The 19,503-nt window shown below is 28.6% G+C and overlaps 1 protein-coding gene across 4 annotated transcripts in view; it reads right to left on the bottom strand.

The window, feature by feature from the left end:
* Positions 1-19,503, bottom strand: part of LOC142326216 (ATP-binding cassette subfamily G member 4-like) — a 278,942-nt gene that overhangs the window by 11,463 nt on the left and 247,976 nt on the right. For 2 of the 4 annotated variants that reach the window (XM_075368505.1, XM_075368501.1), the window contains 6 exons: positions 16,896-17,041; positions 14,573-14,811; positions 11,805-11,915; positions 9,120-9,224; positions 3,232-3,365; positions 885-1,053 (listed from right to left, as the gene is read on the bottom strand). In XM_075368505.1, coding sequence (XP_075224620.1) covers positions 885-1,053; positions 3,232-3,365; positions 9,120-9,224; positions 11,805-11,915; positions 14,573-14,811; positions 16,896-17,041 — 904 coding nt within the window. The remainder of the gene's footprint in view (positions 1-884; positions 1,054-3,231; positions 3,366-9,119; positions 9,225-11,804; positions 11,916-14,572; positions 14,812-16,895; positions 17,042-19,503) is intronic. The other 2 variants (XM_075368502.1, XM_075368504.1) reach the window with 2 other exon arrangements.

Below are 19,503 nucleotides of genomic sequence, written 5' to 3'. Positions count from 1 at the left end.
CATTTTTTCCAACTATTAGAAAGGCTCTGCTGATATTGCTTTCACAGCTCTGCAAAAGTACTATTGAATGTTCATTTAGCTCCCTTCGTCAAATTAAAACATGGCCAAGAAGCACCATTGGTGAAAACAGATTAAATAGTTTAATTATGTTAAGCAATCACTGACAATGGGTTTTTGCTAACTAGGAGCAAGTAGTTGAAACTGTAGTTAGACAATTTGCATCTAATCCTCACAAACTACTGTAACAAAATTGAATTTTTTTTTAATAAATATTGTATTCATGCTTTTGTTGTTGTGTATTATTGCACAGTACAGCACAGTAATTTTTTTTATTTATTTATACTTATGCTGTTAGTGAAATATCAAACATATTCATATTTACAAGTATTGTTTTGCAGCGTTTTCTGTTTATTTATTGTGTATGTTTATTATTTTATGCAAAGTCAGATATTTATAAATTTTAAAAAGAAAAACTTATAATAGATTCATCAGAATTGTAATAGTACAAATATCTCTCAACTAAATTATAAGAATAATGTTTTTTAACATTTATTCAATAGGCTTTATGTCATCAATTTGTACGTACTAATTTTTTTTATTTTTATTTCTACACCACCACTTCTGCTGGTTTATACATTTGCATCCCATGATTAATAACAAATTAAATTGCTGTAGTTATTGGTTTATGCACTTTCTAATGGTAACCTTACTTCTGGCAAGTAAAATTTCATCAGAAAGATATATTAAATGAATGACACTGACCTTTAAAGCTATGCAATTACTGTGTATCATAAGTAACTGATATGTTTTTCAAAATTATTACCATCTTAATCAGATTTATTATTATTATGTATTATTTTAATATTTATTTTTAAACAACTTACATGTTAATATGTGTGTAATCACATGAGTGTACATGAAAAATACAGCAACACAGAGGACGAATTTAAAATTTTCAAATGGTTTGGAGGCATTATTACCAACTCCGAGAAATATTGCTCCAATTACAATTCCTGAGAATATATGATGAATTAATTGTAAGCTCAATGCCGTCTGAAACAGAAGTGAACATAAATGTGTTAAATGAATTTGCATTTACTTGATAACTGTTTTATTAAGACAGTTTTAATAACTTATTTTGAGAATGAATCTTGGCTAATTGCACTATATAATTAATAATGCTGGGACATACTTCTCACTACCTTAATCTGTTGGTTGATATTGTCATTGATAAGACTATATTAAACCTTGCTCAAATCCAAGTTAAAGGTTTAATTACTTTGGATTTTCTCTTATTACCTATTACTTACTGGTTGTCTTGATTTATTATTATCATGGTTTAAGTTCTGATTCCACTGAGTTTTGTCTAAACTAATGCTCATATCCTTTATCAAATAGCCAAAATCGCTATACCAAATTGAAGGTTATTGGATGAACGAAGTTAAAACAATATCATCCATTACAAAACTGACAGTTAAAACCAAATAAAACTAATAAACAGTTGTAATCAATCCTTGAATGCTGATTGCCTGAAATTTCATTACAATTGAAATACAGTTAGAACATAGAATATTTGAAATGTATGCTTCTAATTCCTTAAGAGAATTCTTAATGAAACTAGTAAATAACCAGATGAATATAATGAACAAAATTAGGTGAATCCATAGGTGAAAGACTAGCTGTAATTTGCACAGGATGCTGTTAAATCCTGTGAGATCATAGATTCATCAACCACTCACAGCTCCAGTGTGTGATATATATATATATATATATATATATATATATATATATATATACATAGTATTTATGAATAATAATGAATGTATGTATCAGTTATGAAAGAAGGTGTAATTTCCACCAACTACTGATGGTGGAGAGAGGCCTCCATTTTGCCAGACTATATGCACAGGAGGCGAAAGGAAGGATACTATCTCGCTGGCAGAGGAGGTGGGCAGCTGGACCAGGTGCTTTATCCAGGAGATGAAGGACTGGGTGGGACGGCAATGCGGGGAGGAGGTTGACTTCTGCTTCTCTCAGTTCCTAACTGGGAATAGAAATTTTGGTTCCTATCTGGCGAGGTTCCGTGCAGGGAGTTTGCAGCATGCCGGTATTGTGGCTCTGCTGATACATAGCATCACACCTTCCGGTCTCAGCTCTTAGTGGTGATCACGCTTGATATGGTCATAGGCTACATGCTCCGCTCTCAGGAAGGATGGATCGAGGTGGCTAAGTCAGCTGCTTGCATAGTAACCCAAAACCCAGAAGGGGGAGGATGACTCCCCCTTTTTAAGATTATGACTATGAATTATATATTATGATTTATATTGTGTTCTTGTATTATGTCTGGTGTTTTAATTTCTTTTTCATGATTTACTTTCTTGTGTTTACTGTATTTTGTATTTTGATAATTTAAATGATATGTAAGATAATAAATGATTAATATATTAAATAATCAAAATACATTTATACATATATTATCTGAATCAAAATACATTTAGTTTTATATTATTCAGTTTTCATATTTATATTTATTGTGGATTGTTGTTTTTGTGACTGTGTGTGTCTTTCTCTGGAATGCCAGAGTGGAAAAAACATCCAAAACGTGGCAGCGTGTAGGGACAGGTAGACAGCCCCCCTTGTCTAGGACATCCTGGCTTGCCTGCATGCATGAGCAGGTGAGTCGGGATGTTTCTAATGATGGCATGGGGGACCCTTGCGGAGCGAGAGGGCATGCCTGGATCCTAGTAGGATATGAATGAGGATGGATAGCCTCCCTGAGGAGGAGCATTTTGGCTGCCCAGAAGAGAGAGTCAGGATGTCCTTGTAATCCAGGGGGACTCCGGTGGGTGGCCTATGGGTTGGGCCAAACTAGGGGGACAGGCTGCTGCCACAACATCCTGAGGCAACCGATTTATTCTAACCAGCAGGGACCAGTTGCCTTGGGGATGTTAAAAAAAAAAAAGAAGCTGTAACTGGGATAGCTTAAAGTGATATATATTACAAACATAATTTAATGTTGACAGCAAATTGTTCTCTTAAACTGTTTTAACAATTGAAATTTCAGTATCTTATCTTTCAGTTCTGCTAATATGGTTTACAGATATGAGTTAAAAGTATAGATTTTTAAAACTATGCTATAGCATATTCTTCAAATATGTTTAAGCTACACTACAGACATATTTGAATTAATCAGAGCATTTTATAAAACTTATTTCTCCATTTTATACTTACACTATTTCTCCATTTTTGTTTTAACATTCTAGTTAGAAGAATAAATACTTGTTCAAAATATGAGGTTGGAAACTGTAGTGCATCACTGTCTGAACCGAATACACTTGGCATTGTTGCTATTGTCTCCTTCCGACCTAATATAAAAATATACATTTACATTTTAGTCTATTATATAATTACTAGGAAAAAAATATGTGAAACATTAACAAATATTTTAAATATCATTCATTTTTCTATTGTCTTATCTCTTTTCTCTAGGTTATAAGTGCTTTCATATTGCTGTATTTCATCAGATGAAAGAGTATAACTCATCTGTCCAACATCCTATTAGTGTGACAAAGCTGTAGTGTATTATAAAAGCTTTAATAAAATAGAAAAAAATGTAAGACATCAAATAAGATAAAAATACTTTCTAACATATACTGCTACTAGGTTGCATCTTGATAAAATCATAAATAATGGTTCACATCAGTCATGAATATGAAACATCACAATTGTTATTCACATTAACAACAAAACCTGTTTCAGAGCTCTTTCGTAGTTAAAATGCCTTTAAAAAAGTATATTTGTTTAAACATAGTCTTGAAAAGTAGTGTCAGTTTAGTAAATCAAAGTGAAGATAATTCGACACAATATAATTTGTAATAATATTCAACCAACAACATAATACCACTTAAAAGTTATTAAACATTTACAACTGAAGCCTTTTAGATCTATATTTATTTAATACATTTGTGTCAAATCTAGATTTTTACAAATTTCATGTTATTCAGTCATTTCATGTTATTTCATGTTATATTCAGTGTGTTAAGATCTTGGTTTCCATCTGTACCATGTAAAATTTGCATTTTCCTTTTTATGTTTTTGAATGTGTGTATGTTTCAATGTGGTGATTTGCAAACATTGATTCTGTATTCTTTGTGATCTTATAAATATTTCTTTTTTATAAATGATTGTACATGTCATCTGTTTAATCAGAATATAGTGCAATCACTTTAGTTTAATTGTATACACCTGGGTTGATGGAAGAAACTGTTTCTCAGGTGAGCTAGGCCAAGCCTGCTGGGCTGGTCTAGTGGTTAACTAATCATCGCAAATCAGCTGATTTCGAAGTCAAGAGTTCTAAGGCTTAAATCCTAGTAAAGGCAGTTACTTTTATACGAATTTGATTACTAGATTGTGGATACCGGTGTTCTTTGGTGGTTGGGTTTCAATTAACCACACATCTCAGTAATGATCGACCTGAGACTGTACAAGACTACACTTCATTTACATTCATACATATCATCTTCTGAAGTAATATCTTGCAGTGGTTCTGGAAGCTAAACAGAAAACAATAAAGCTGAGTTGGGCCAATATTCTGTATACAAGTGTATTTTGCTCTTTTTTCAGAGTTAATGAATCTTCTTTACTGAAAATGTTGGCAATTTTGTATAAATGTTTGTTGACATACATAGGTAGCCATTACACCTGTCCAAGATGTTTTACTGTATTGAGTTCTTTAGTGTAATTGGCTGATAAATGTGTTAGTTTGCATGTACACTTGCATGTTGTATGGATACATGTTACATCATTGTACATATGCGTGACGATGTAACCAACAAATGTACAAAAGAAATATGATGAGGGTTTTGTTGAAGAAAACTTGAATTTATAGTGTTTAGACGACCATTATCTCACCAAATATGAATTATTGAAGAAGAATTTTAAATGTTGAAGGGAGACATACATGTTTGTTATAATGATTATTGATTATTTATATTGTGGTTGTGTGAATGTATAATTCTCACCAGTTGTCTCTGTTTCTCATAGAGAGGAAATTTTATGTTTTCTCATAAAAATGTTGTCAGATGTTTATTCCTCATATTATTCAAATATTTATTCAGTCTGTGTTAATGACTCATCAACCAACTGACTGGATGAATGGTTCAAAATGAAATCCAGCCAAACAAATAGTTTTTTTTAGAGTTCATATTATTGAATGTTCTAGTTTAGTCAATGATACTGTTTCAGGACTAGTCGAACTGATCAGTAAGCACAATCTTAAATAAAAACATTAGCTACTGATTAAATAATGAAATTGTGTACGAATAATTTCTAAATATTATGTACATGTTTTTTCTGTGAACCTGGCTACCAATTGCTGTAACCTAATAAGGAAAACGTGCAGTTTAAGAATAACATTGCTTATTTATTGATATTGATAAAGAAATTGATATCATGTTGATTTTTCAAATTGATAAATAAACAAAATTAGCAAAAAGCTTAATCCTTATTTTATTAAAATATACATTTTATTTATTATTGCAGATGGGCACACAAGGAGCATTTAATAAATAGAGGGAAAAAGCAAATGAATAAAAATTAGTGCAGAGATGTTTTTTTGAATATGGTAAAGTGATAAATACGTTTTTACTTAAAAACATAAAAGAGTGGATAATTTCTAAATATTATGAGACATATGTTGTTTGTTTCTTTTTCAATTCTTAAATACATGAAGAAAAACACACATGTGTAATATGAAATGCAAAGTATATTTTCTTTATTCCAATTGAATTTTCCTTATTCTACTTTATATAGTTAAACCAAATTACTATTTTTAAAACAATACTAAAAATTTATTAAACACAATTTGATTAAATTGTTTTTACTAGGGAATGAAGATAAAATGCATAATCTCACACTCACAATTAGAAGATATTTCTTTACTATATTTGTTTTCATGTCTTTCCTTATTTAAAAAAAAAAATGCAGCATTTTCATTATTTACATTTTCTTTTAATCTCTTTTTATAGGAGTAACATTTCTTGTAGGCTTACCCATATTTTAAATTAAAACAATAAAAAATAAAGCAGACTTAAATCCACTAAATATCAATATACTCTTTTTCAATTCTTTTTAATTTCTATTTTTTATGAATTAATGTAAAATTATGAATTAGTAGTAATGTGTTACGCTTATTTGCTTATTATTTGGTACCAATTTCAACAAAAAAAAAGATTACCATTAGAAAGCATATCTTTTTTGTAGTTTTTAAATTAGGTTTATATAGTTGTAGTTTTTTTTTAATGACAAAGTTTCCCATATATCTATGGGAAATATAATATAACAATACATACAATTGAAAAAAAAAGACTACTGACATAGGTTTCTGAAAAAGTGTACTAACATTATTTTTTTAAAGTTAGCAATCTTCTGTTTTACTCTTGTAATGTATTTTGCATTAAAAATAAGTAATTGTAAACAAATAATTTAATACCTTTTTCTTCCTCATTTTTTATTCATTCTGCTTTATAAATTCTGCTTTTCCTGTAAATAATACTCTACAAACAGCCAAGTATTGACTGGTTCGTATTTTTATTCTTGCCCATTCAAATGTTGACTTGTACTTTTTTCTTACTGAACATTATCTATCTGCTGGCATCAGAACTATTGAATCATAATCTTTCTTTAGAAAGGCATTGTTTTCATTCTTTTTGGATCATTGTTTTTAGTAGGTGTAAATTCTTTGATTACAATTTTTATATGAAGTTGACAAAGAATCAGAATAATTTACTGTATTAATTCTAATAAATGACATAATATGTGAACAATTAAATAAATACATTACTACTTGTAGTTTTTATTTAATTATTTTCAAAGGATTCAATTTTTTCCAAAAAAAGGAAAAAAAATTCTCATGTAACAATTAAAATTTTAATGCATTTATTACATTTTAAAATACCGTATTTATTCGAGTACCCCCCATTAACCCAATAAGCCCTGCACCTCGATTTTCCGGACCGAAAATCTAAAAAAAAAAATTGAGTATATACTGGTATTTTAAAGTGCAACAGATATGATAAAAAAATATGTAAATACGAAAATATTCAGAAAGTAAAGCATTGAATTCGTTCATTTAAATTACAATATTAATATTACATTAATTACCGTAAGTACTAGTTTAGTTCAGAATCGGTAGGCCAGTAAAACGAAAAGAAAGTATCATGTTGAAAAGGATCATTTCAATACACTTTATAATATGGGATTTTATTTTTAATTAAACGTCACTGTCAATGTCTGTAGAAGAGTTACCATTAGTCTCCATGTCACTCTGCCAAAGGTGATCACTACCATCAAGTTCATTAGATATTCCGCATTTTTTAAAACTTTTCCTTACTAATTCCATGGAAATACCTTCCCAAGCATCTTTTATCCAAACACAAACTTGGTGAAAATCTGGGCGTTTGATTCTTCCTGTAGGCGTGAGAAAGAAATTTTCATCAGACATCCATTTACTGCACAGTTGTTTTAATGCAGATTTGAACGGTTTATTAATCCAGACATCTAGTGGTTGCAATAGAGATGTCAGTCCGCCTGGAATTATTACTTGATCTGTCATACCCCTTTTTAAAATGTTTTTCACTTCATCAGTCGTATGCCCCCAATAACTATCCATTACTAGCACACCGGTATTTTTTTTATTAAGTAAATCTCTTGATCGCTAATGCCATACACACCTGATCCAATCTAAAATTAAGGTTTCGTCCATCAAACCTGATTCCTGTGCTCTGATAATAACTCCATTTACCTGTATGGTAGGAAGAGTTATTCTTTTAAAAGCAATGTATGGAGGTAATTTTGATCCATCAGAAGTAATGCAAAGCATAACACTACACCTTTGTTTTTTATTACCACCAGTGCGAATCGTAACACTTTTTTCACCTTTTTTGTTTACGGTTTTGTCAAATGGCCTTTAAAAATATACAGGGGTTTGATCAGCATTTCCTATTTGAGAAGGCAAATAGCCTTTATCTTTTCTAAGATTTATTATATATTTGTGAAAATGTAATGTTTTTTGTTCATAAGCGCCTGGAAGTCGTTGAAAAATGGTCGTCTTTCATCTTATTGACAAATCATTTCATGCAAAAAATTGTGTTATCCATCCACAGCTTGCTTTAAAATCAACTTTATTCAATGATTTAGCGATTTAACGAGCATATGATTGACACATTTCTGTCGTTACAGCATAACCGCATTTCCTTTTTTCCATAATAAAGTCATACAATTTTTTTTTTATGTAAGTGTATGTTGGTTTTCAGCCACGAAAAATCCCTTTTATTACCAGCGCCTTTCACCAGAAGTTGTTTCTTCTTACGCCAGTCTCAAATGCAGCTTTCATCTACGTCAAATTTTCTTCCTGCCACCCGATTTCCAATTTTTTCAGCCTCTTCTATAATGCGCAGTTTTTCATTTACTGTAAAATATCATAGACACTGTCCTTTTGTACTCATTTTAATGCCGTTATTAAATTAAATCACCGTATTAAATTTTACAAGATAAACTAAACAGATAAAATGCACATAACCGTCCACATATACAAACAGCACAATGACTATGGCGAATAGTCAAGACGACGATGGGTAACTGATAACTGTAACTGTAGTGTCATTAGAACCGGATGCAGCCTATACAGAATGAACAGTTTTATAAAAATACCTTAACTTCGTTCCTATCGATAATATGAACAGGATGTTAATAATTAAGGATGTATTCTGTATAAGCGACATCCGGTATTGATAGACGAAACCCTAATGTAACTATATTTATGTGATTGAATTTAGGTACTTCTAAGAAAACATTTACTTTACGTAAATTATCCTGGCTAAAGGCTATGTTTCAAGTAAGCCCCGTACCCTTATTTTTTCTCTCCAATTCCAAGAAAAAAAGTGCGAGGGGTACTCGAATAAATATGGTAATTCTTTTTTTGATCTTCTCTGAAGGAGAAAGTGAGTTGTTTTAAACATTCAGATGAATAAGCAAGGGTATTAGGATAAAATTAGGTATTAAATTATTAGTTAAAAAAACTGGCATTTTTTAATTGCTATTATATTATTACTACTAATTACTATTGCTGTTGTTATCACCCCTACAACCATCACCGTTATCACTGCAACCATCACCCGCGCTGTTATAATCACCACCATCACCATTACAGTTGCTGTCATTGTTATCTGTTATTACAACAATTAGTAAATTATTTATATATTATTAATTATTTTAATTACTAATTTATGTTATTAATCAATTTAGTAGACTTTCCTTGAACTGAGTTTCTCTTATACTTTTAATCTATGTATTTGAAAAATATACCAGACTGCATGATACGAACATCATTGGGTTTATATGATACATTACATTTCATGATGTGCTGCCGATTCAAAAAGTTATGAAAATTTTTAAATAATACATTTTTTCTTTCACTTTTTGTTATAAAAATACAAAAAGCAAAACAAAATCAGACGTATGATGATGATTATACTATATCATTTGGTAAACCTGCTAAAATCTTTTATCACAGTTTTTTATGATGATCATGAAGAACTTTGTAATTAGTGTTAGTCGTCAAGTGCAGAGCTTCGTACTTTGTGGCACTATTCTACAGTGCAGTACGTACTACAAAAAAATAAGTAATGTCAATTTTCCGTTAAAACTGAAATTTATGAGCAAATTTATACTTTATAAAATTTTTATAAATGATCAATAAATAAATAAGTGAAACTGAAATCTTAAACAAACAATTAAATACAACTGAGGCAATTTGATATCAAACTATTTCTTCATAATTTAATTGTGGCTTTAATATGATTTATTACATGCATTTCAGAATTATTTAATTTTTATTATATTAAAACTGACTTTTATTTGTATAAATAGGAACAAGATAGCCCTCTCCAGCAAACATTTGTCTAAGGAGTTCATTTGGATACATAGGTTATCTAAAATGTTAGCTCAGCATGGAGCTAAGATGATTATCAAATAAAGCAGCAACCTTAATCCCTTACATATGCTTATATACAAAAGCTGAACCAAGAATTAACAATAAATTATGTTATTCTTATTTTTTTTTCAATATTAAAAATGTTTATGAAATTGGTAATTGTTATAGTATTACAAGATTTCACAATTTTCTTTCCTGACCAGAATGGTATCTGTTTCAATCAAGTTAGTTCAAAAAAAGTCTACTGTCATTAGTCATTTATGATAATAGTTTCTGATAGGCTGATTTTTAATTTGGTTCTTAAAGTTTTTTTTCATATAAGTACATTATTGATATATATCAGAAAAATTATTATTTAAACCAAAAATATTAGGTATAATTATCCAGCATAGATTGTGATGAATTCAATGTTCTTTTATTATCTGTCAGAGTCTAGCTGTAAGCTAAAACATAGAAAAACATCAGTTGGTTAACTGGAGGCAGTTGACAAATACAACAGAAGATTTGATATAAAAGGCATTTTTAGTTACAGAAGAAGTAAATGAAAAGAACAAATCTATAGTTTTCTCCAGAAAAATAATAAAAAATGATAAAATAAAATATATACTGGCTGCTGTTTGTGTTTTAAAAATAATTATAAATTTCTGCATAAAATGTTCAATGTTATTAATAAATTTAACAAAATTTGCTGTATCATGGAGGAATAGAGTTTATTCTTTTTGAGCCCATCATGTACTGATGGCAAAATTATAATTAGCTCATTCAATCTAGACATTCGGAAACCATTGCCTAATGACTAATTTATTCTAATCATTTTATACTATCATAATTTTTTATAAAGCGTAATAGTAAAATAGAAATGAAAAATTTTCATCAGAGCTACTACAATACTATATTATCACATGAACTACTTTTTGAAAACTGTAATCATTAAATTTTTTTTTTACTTTTCTTAAGTGTAATATACTTTTGAAAATATTATAACAAGTTGAGTGAATGTTGTTACAGCATGTGAACTTGAATTAACCTTCAACAAATTTTCTGAAGACTTAGTTCATAGAAATTACAGTATGTTTTAAATTAATCACTTGCAGCTGTTTCAATAGTAAATAATATTGTAAAGAAAGATATAAAGCTATATCTAATTGTCTATGTTGACTAGTTGACTATGTTGTCTAGTTTACTAGTTGCCTATTAACTAGTGCATTAAGAAAAAGATTATTGCTGTTGTTATTTAAAGTTTAATTATCTGCATTTCATGACAGTTAAAAGATGTGTATTTTTATGCACAAAATTTTTACCTTTTCTGTTAAAGCAGATTGATAAGTTCTAAGGAACTGAGATTTATTTTAAACTGGTAGCAAATGTAATAGTTAAAAATGTTAGAAAGCATAAATAATGTTCTATAAAGAAAGTGTTTTATTTTAATAAGATTGATATCCCTTAATTTAGGTAACAAATCACAACCTCACAACCTGTAAAAATACAATTATTTTACATTAACATAAAGGTTTTTATTATTTTTTTTATGTTAGGTTTATAATGATGTTTACTTCAAATTTATTGATAGCAGATGGTGTATTAAATTTGCTTGTTGTCAAATATAGCTTTAAACAGCCATGAAATAAAATAATATTTAAAGAGAAAGGTAAAGGATTGGCGGTAAAATGGATGAAAGTATTTCCTACCTTTTGCTACTAAAAACGTTGTCTATGTTATTGTTATAATAAGGTATTATTATTATTATAATGGTTTAGTAATCAGTTTAATTATTTTAGTGCACATTCTAACGTTACAGTTGTATCTTACTTACATAACTTTGATCTTGGCTCTTTGTCATCTCTTGGATCAAACCTCACAACTCTTCCATTCTGAATTTCTGCTGTCATGACTTTAATAATATCAAACTGTAATACCTCAAATACTGAAAGGAAAACAAATAGTAATAACGATGAGAAACATTAATAGTTTTGTTTTTAAGAGCTGTTATATCCAAAATTGTTTTCTTAAAAAGGTATCTTATTAATAGCAATAAGAATCACAATTTTGATTTAACAAACAAAGAATTCTGAAAGAGACTGTATCACTACTGTTATAACTATCTTTTTAACTTTTTAGCATAATATTTAGAGATTGCTTCTTACAGCTTTACATTTGAAGGTATTCTATTCATTTATTTATTAATTATTTTGTTGTGTGTTGGTTTTTGAACTTCACATTAGTTGTAGTCTGTTCATTGCTTTTGTTTTCTTCTTCATTATTAAATAAATTCATCATTCAGATCATAATATTATTTCAAGATACACATATAATATCAGGAATAGTAAGATTTGCTATTCCAGTGGTAACAAAATTAACTACTCTGGCATTTACCTAGAAGAAATAAGGGACACAACAGAAAATCTTAATAAAGTTGTGTTATAAACAACAAAATCTTACATATATATATGTATATATAAAATAATGAATGTTTGTTTGTTTGAACTGTATGCATTCCTATACCATTCATACGATTGCAGTGAAACTGTTGAGTTGTTGTGCACATGCCCGTGAAGGTTTCTGAATTAGTTTGGACATGCTAAGTGGCTCTGTGGTCGAGATATTTCAAAAAAATGTATAAATAGTTTGATTTGGCTCATATTTAGAATATGTGTTACTTACATGGAAAGGAATACGTCTACAAAAATGGACTCGCTAATTGGCACTGGGGTCGAGATATTTAGAAAAATTGCATTTATGGTTCGATTTGGCTCATATTCAGGATATATATTAGTTACATGAAAAGAAATATTTTTTGAAAAAATGGACCCCCTAGATTGTGCTGGAGCTGAGATATTTTGACAAATTTTATTTATGGACCGATTTGATTCATATTTAGAATATACATTATTTACGTTTGAAAAAATATTACCCGCTAGGTGGCGCCAGTGTCAAGAGATATTTACAAAACAAACAAATCTACAAACAGACTTTCTTCTTCTATATATATATATATATATATATATAAAAGGCAATGGTCGCATGTGTGGCCGCTGTAGACTAAAAAACTACTGGATCGAATTACATTGGGAAAAAGTGAAAAGGTAAATTTCAGAAAAGGGAAAAGGAAAAAAGATGAAAAGGGAAGAATGGAATGGTAGAAGGAAAAACGGGTAACAGAGGAAAGGGATAAAGTGAAAGGTTAAATTTTGTGAAGTTCCATAATGTTCATTTTTTTAATGTTTTATCAAACTTTCAATTGTGTTCATCTAATACAAACAGACTTTCTTCTTCTATATATATATACTTATATACAGTTATATACTCAAGTCTAGGAATAAAGAAGCATTGCCAGGTCTGCTAGTTATAAATACAATTAATTGCTTGTTGCTTGTGTTGCTTTATTTGTTGTTTTGTTGTTCATTATATAATAAACAGATTCATTAAATATTTGTGAGCTATTTTCACTGAGTTTTTATTTATATTTGTTATTGTGATGTATGAAAAATTAAAATTAATATTAAAAATTAAATTGTAAAAATTTTTACATATGTAAAAATATGACGTCAAGGCATAAAATCAAATTAAAATTCAAATTAAAATCCTATGAAAATAATTTTAAGTAAAGCAATTGCACATATTGTCGACTTAACTGAACTTACTTTACTATACTGCCTATTTTTAATTTAACTGAATAAAAGTTAAAAATAAGAAGATTAAAGGTTTTAAATTTTAAATAAAATAAATAAATCCATGATATGTTATTATTTTACAAAAATTGTAATGTAATTTGAGATGAATAAATGAACATATAATACAGCTGAAGATGCGAGTAAATTGTGAAAGCCCTCCAGCATATGTAGTGGGATAAGGTAAGTCATCCTCCTTTATTTATTCTGTACTTTGGTTGATCTAATAAAATATATTTGTATGTAGTCCAAAGGAGTATGAGTCTAAAAAGAATTTATTTTAAAATATATATATATAAAAACTTATGTCATAAATTCTTTTATGGATGAATCTTTTATGGTTATGGATTTCATGAGTTATAATCAGCTAAAATAAGACCTTCAGAATTAGACCTCTAAATCAGTCTTTTATTGAATTTAAAATAGCTTAAATAAAATAAAGGAATTTTTTTTAGGCAATCTACAAATCTAAAATTTAACTGACTAAATTTAATTTTTATACATATTTATTAAATCTTTTTGTCCATACCATGATACTTAATCTAAAACTTGGTGTGTGAATGCTTAATTTAATTAGATACTAGGAGTGTACGTCTATTTATACTGTATATTGTACAAAGTTATATTTCTTAAATGTTCACAACTCACAAAAACTCATAAACTCACAATTCACAAAACTCATTATACTAGCAAGCCAGCGACAATATGACTACCATTAGGTACAACTAATATGATAAATCATGGCCTGGTTATTGTCTGTTTACTTAATAACCAACTTGTTAATGAGGGGTACTTAGATGGCTAGATAAATAAATAAGATGTATTTAAATATGATTGATTTATAAGATCATTTATTCTTCTTTGATTCTATTCATTACTTCTTAAGTATTTAGTGTAGAATTCTTTAACTTACCATAATCTGCTGGATTATAAGATGATGGACATTGTAATCCACAACTAGCTAAGAAAGGTACTAGTTGCTGTGATGATCCTTGATAAACACACATTCCTTTTGCCAACATATATACATTATCAAACATATTAAACATTGAAGCTGTTGGTTGATGTATTGTGCATACTATTGTACGTCCTTGCCTTGATAAATTTTTTAATAACTGTACACAGTGATTCATTGTAACAATATCAAGCCCCCTAAAAATTATTATGTGCATTTTAATTAATAAAAGATGACAAAAAATAATTTACCTATGTTCTACTTCATAACTTTAATATTTACATTTTGTGATGAATGTTTGAAATAATGCAATGTTATAATGTCAATCATTGAATTAATGAATTATAAGAATGATTTTTCAGATGTCACATCCATATACTAACTTAAATTAGTTTATTTAAATGCATATTAGTATTAGTGGTATTAGCAGTGTTGACTGGAACAATGACTAAAACGTACCAGTGATTTTATGTTGTTTCACAGGAACAACTGCTCTGACACAGAATTGAATGGTCTTTGTCCTGTACAACTAGCACTAGGTGTTATGAAAAAAATGAAATGTACAGGATAGAAATTTTTTTATGAAGGTGCATAAAACCAATGTTGTGATTAGCATTATTTATTAGGTAGTATTTCATAACATAAGATTAAGTGATAGTGGAGCTGATTGTAACACCTCACTGTTACTCATTTCATCATTTTTGTATGTTTTTATGTTATGTTATAGGAGATGACAAAACTGCATTGTTCATGTAAAGTAGAGAGCAGCTCAATAAACATACTGTTATGATTTATATCTGTTCTTTTGTTGTTGGAGCAACCTTTCTTTTTGTGCCATCACTAGCTGGCGTATCTGATCATTTGCCAAATGAATATAAGTGTAAGTACTCTTAAATGACATTCATTCTACACATATTATATATTAATGCATTACATCATCTGATTAGGTTTCTCATAGTTCTATAATTAATTGTTTTAATTTTATTTATTGTAATTAATATTTCTGTTTTGATGAAGTAGATGATTATTAAATATTTTCCCTTGTTCGTTCATATAGTGCAGCAGAACCCATACTTCTTTTACTGGATGCATACAAATACAGTCGTATTGGAAGCCCAAATTGATAACTACATTTGATAGTAGAATTTTTAGAAAAAAAACAGAAGTGCTGATTTCATAACTGTAATGTAGTGATAAACTGAAAGTTTTCAGATTGTGTAGTCTAATTCATTTTGTTGATACCCTATTGGTAGCTAGTAGGTGAAAATACGAACTTAGCCACGTAACATCTTTCAACATTCTACAATTTATTGTTTACAAGAATCTGAAAAAAAATTGTGGGGAGACACGATTATGAACTAATAAAATTGAAATATAATTTTTTTTTTTTTTTGTCTTCAGTCATTTGATTGGTTTGATGCAGCTCTCCAAGATTCCCTGTCTAGTGCTAGTCGTTTCATTTCAGTATACCCTCTACATCCTACATCCCTAACAATTTGTTTTACAGAAATATAATTAGTGTATTATATAGTTTCTATGAGTATCTATCAACATCCCATAGAAAGGTAAGCATTTAATTTTTACACTACCTCAGTCCATTAGACTCCCAGTACAGATCTTTATGTTTCTAGTAAAAGGAGTTTTGACATTGGATGCTATTTGAACACATTTTCTTTTTGCGTTTTGATCATGTTTTTTCAATATCTAGCTTTAAAAATGTTTATAATACTATATGGATTTGCAAATTCGTTATTTTCATGAAATAATTCTCTAAGTTTTGTTTTAAAACTGTAATTTATTATTATAACTGTTTTATATAAGTGTACTTATTAATCTCACTGTACACAGAGGTATTTCTCTGTGAAATTACTCTTTCAAATACCATACCTGATATAACCAAGGTAACAAATCACAGCTAGAGAAATTATACAAAAACATTTTTCATTTGATAAAATTTCAGCTATTATTTACAATTCCTATGAACAAATGAGAGATAAATGTCACATTCAAATTGTAAATTTATCTTAGCATTTTTAAAGACGCTTGAAATTTAATTAAATCTTAGAAAGACAATATGAAAAGACAGTTGCTTTTAAAATAAGGTAAATTTAAAATAAAAATATTAATGAAGGGAGAAGAATTATAAAATATTTGCTTTTAACTAGAAAAGAACGGTTTTCCATATTTTAAAAGTTTTGTAATTTTTTAATTTTGATGTATAAACTAAAGTACAAGTTAAATATAATTTTTGTCATAAATCATAAAAATTTCAAATACTTACGTTGTTGGTTCATCTAAAAATATAACTGGAGGGTTATTTACAAGTTCTAAACCTACAGACACTCTTTTTCTTTGACCACCTGATAATTTTTCAGTGTATGTGTCAGCACAAGCTGTAAGTCCAAGTGTCTTTAAAATCTCTTCTACCTGTGAAAAAATAAATTTTTAAATTTATAATTGGAAGTTGAAATTTTACATCTTGTTAAACAATTTTGTGAAAAATATGTATGGTTAATAAACACTTTATAATATTGAACTATATATATGTTTATAAATTTAAACAAGAGTTCTGATAACGTAATAGTGAAATGTAATAATGACATATGTGTATGTCAATGAAAATATGGCCCTGCATCTTATTTGCTTGCTATTTTCTCATATAATGCTAACCTTTCTTTCTAAGTACTAGTACGTCCACCTTTCATTCAAGAAGTCCTGGATTTGAATCTTGGTGAGACTTAGTGTTTTTCACATGTTAAAAATTCATTTTTATTAAAAAAAGAGGATTTAGAGTAGCAGCTATAAATGGGCATAGCCTCTATCTATCATAGAGAGAATAAATAAATATTTTTTAATACTTATCAAAATTTTATTAAATTTTTATTAATTTTAATATCTTTTCAAAATTTAATAACTTAAAAATTGATGTTAAAATTTATATACATTCGGCTTGAATACGTATGAGAAACTTGCAGATTAAATTCAAATCAAACCTGAGGAACGTGGAGACTACCACTCTCTGTAGACATTTCTTGCTTGTAAAAGATGCTTTAATGCGTGCTAGTAAACATTTTTATCCTTTGGTTTTATATACAAAAAGAGAAAAAAAATAAATATATATATATATATATATATATATATATATTACAAGCCAGTCACAATAATTAAGACATCAGTTTGCCTGTTCTCTTAAGTTGTTGCACAGTATGGTTTCAAATTTAAATCATGAAGAATCGTATGGTAAGATTTATATTTTACACCACTGTGTTGTCATAATTTATCTACTGATTTTTTCAGACTGGCAATGAATATTGGTTGTGACCTATGGAGTCTGAATATAAAGTTGCCTGTTTCGTTTTGCCTTTGAAACTAAACTACAGCATTTTTTAATCAAATCTTATTTCTGAACATCAGTTGGGATACTTTCTCTTTGTTGGGATACTGACATTCAGAAATCGTTTTGCAAATATTAATGCATTTCTAGAAAGGATCCAGCACATACATAATCTTCTACTATAGCAACCCTTTCCTCAATCGAATAAGGTATTTTAGAAAAATAACTGCAAAGAATGAAATTATACTCCATTGAAAATCAAGAGTTTACAAATGACAACAATAGACAAGAGTAGTAACACGCTCTAGTTATACTGCTTGAGCAGGAGATAAGAGAGAAGCTTGAGAGGTGCCAATTTTGGACCAGCATTAGAAGTGAGACTCAAATAAGTGAGCCAGCTCAGTTTGGTTTTCTGTTGCTCACCTGGATATTAAAAATATGTTATCAGAAATTATTTTTTTCTAAAAAATGATTGAGTACCACCACTGATCAAGCTTCTCAATTATTGGTGTTGCAGGCAATGGTCATTATAGAATACTCAGTATTTGAGACTAGTATACTTAATGTGTGATATGTTTAATTGTTTAATTTTTTTTTTTGTAAAATTTAGTGGCATTTGAAATTTCATTTTGTTCAAATGTATAAGTTTGAGATTTTTTTATATGCAATATATAAAATTTGGATCTTGTGTTGAGTATCTTTTTATTTGTATCCAGTTTTTTACAAGATATTCGGAAAAAAAATGATTGATGACAGTGACATTATTTTTTTAAAAATGCTGGTAAGTGAATGTTAGTATATTTTAGCGTTTTCATCTTTATCAAAAAATAAGTGTGTTTTTGTTATTCTGTATTTTATCTAAAATGTCTGCTGTAATTTTGGATAAATAGCCAATAGCATTCAACACATTAAATATCTTATTGTATTGAATTCTTCTTTACAGCTGTCAGCTGATATGGATATGTTTACATGTCTGATGTGATATGCTAGAAAAGCTGCATTTTTGTGCTATTTATGGTTAATAGATTCACTGCCACTAGAAAATCAGTTGTAATGTTTTTTTTTTTTTTTTTATAGATTTTAATGGTAACTGTTTATGGTCAGATGGACAACAATATCATTTGATTATCAAGTAAAAATGAATCTTTTAGTTGAATAATTAGTAAATTAAAAATTAATTTATCTTTAAAGACATGTAACATATTCAGTAAAATGTGATTAATGGAATAAAATTATAAAGATTTTATTCCATTATAAAGATTATAATGGAATAAAATTATAAGTCCTGAATTAATGTTACATAAAACAATAAAAAAAATCTAGTTGTAAAAATGTTGGGTTGTGAAATAAATTCACTCTACAGAATAAAGATTTTTTTGATTTTTTCCATTTATAAAAATATTATATTTTAAATTATCTTACAATACACTATTGATGAACCTAGTTCTCAAATAGGTTTAAAAATATGACTTGGAAAGAATATACTCCAGCAACTTTCAAGCTTTCACTTAAGACTGGCCGTCAAATGATAACTTCCAGGCTTATGTCCCAGTTA

This window comes from Lycorma delicatula, chromosome 6 (assembly GCF_047948215.1).
Source record: "Lycorma delicatula isolate Av1 chromosome 6, ASM4794821v1, whole genome shotgun sequence".
Lineage (NCBI taxonomy): Eukaryota > Metazoa > Arthropoda > Insecta > Hemiptera > Fulgoridae > Lycorma > Lycorma delicatula.
Note: the sequence above shows the minus strand (reverse complement) of the source record. Positions and strands in the feature narration are given on the sequence as shown.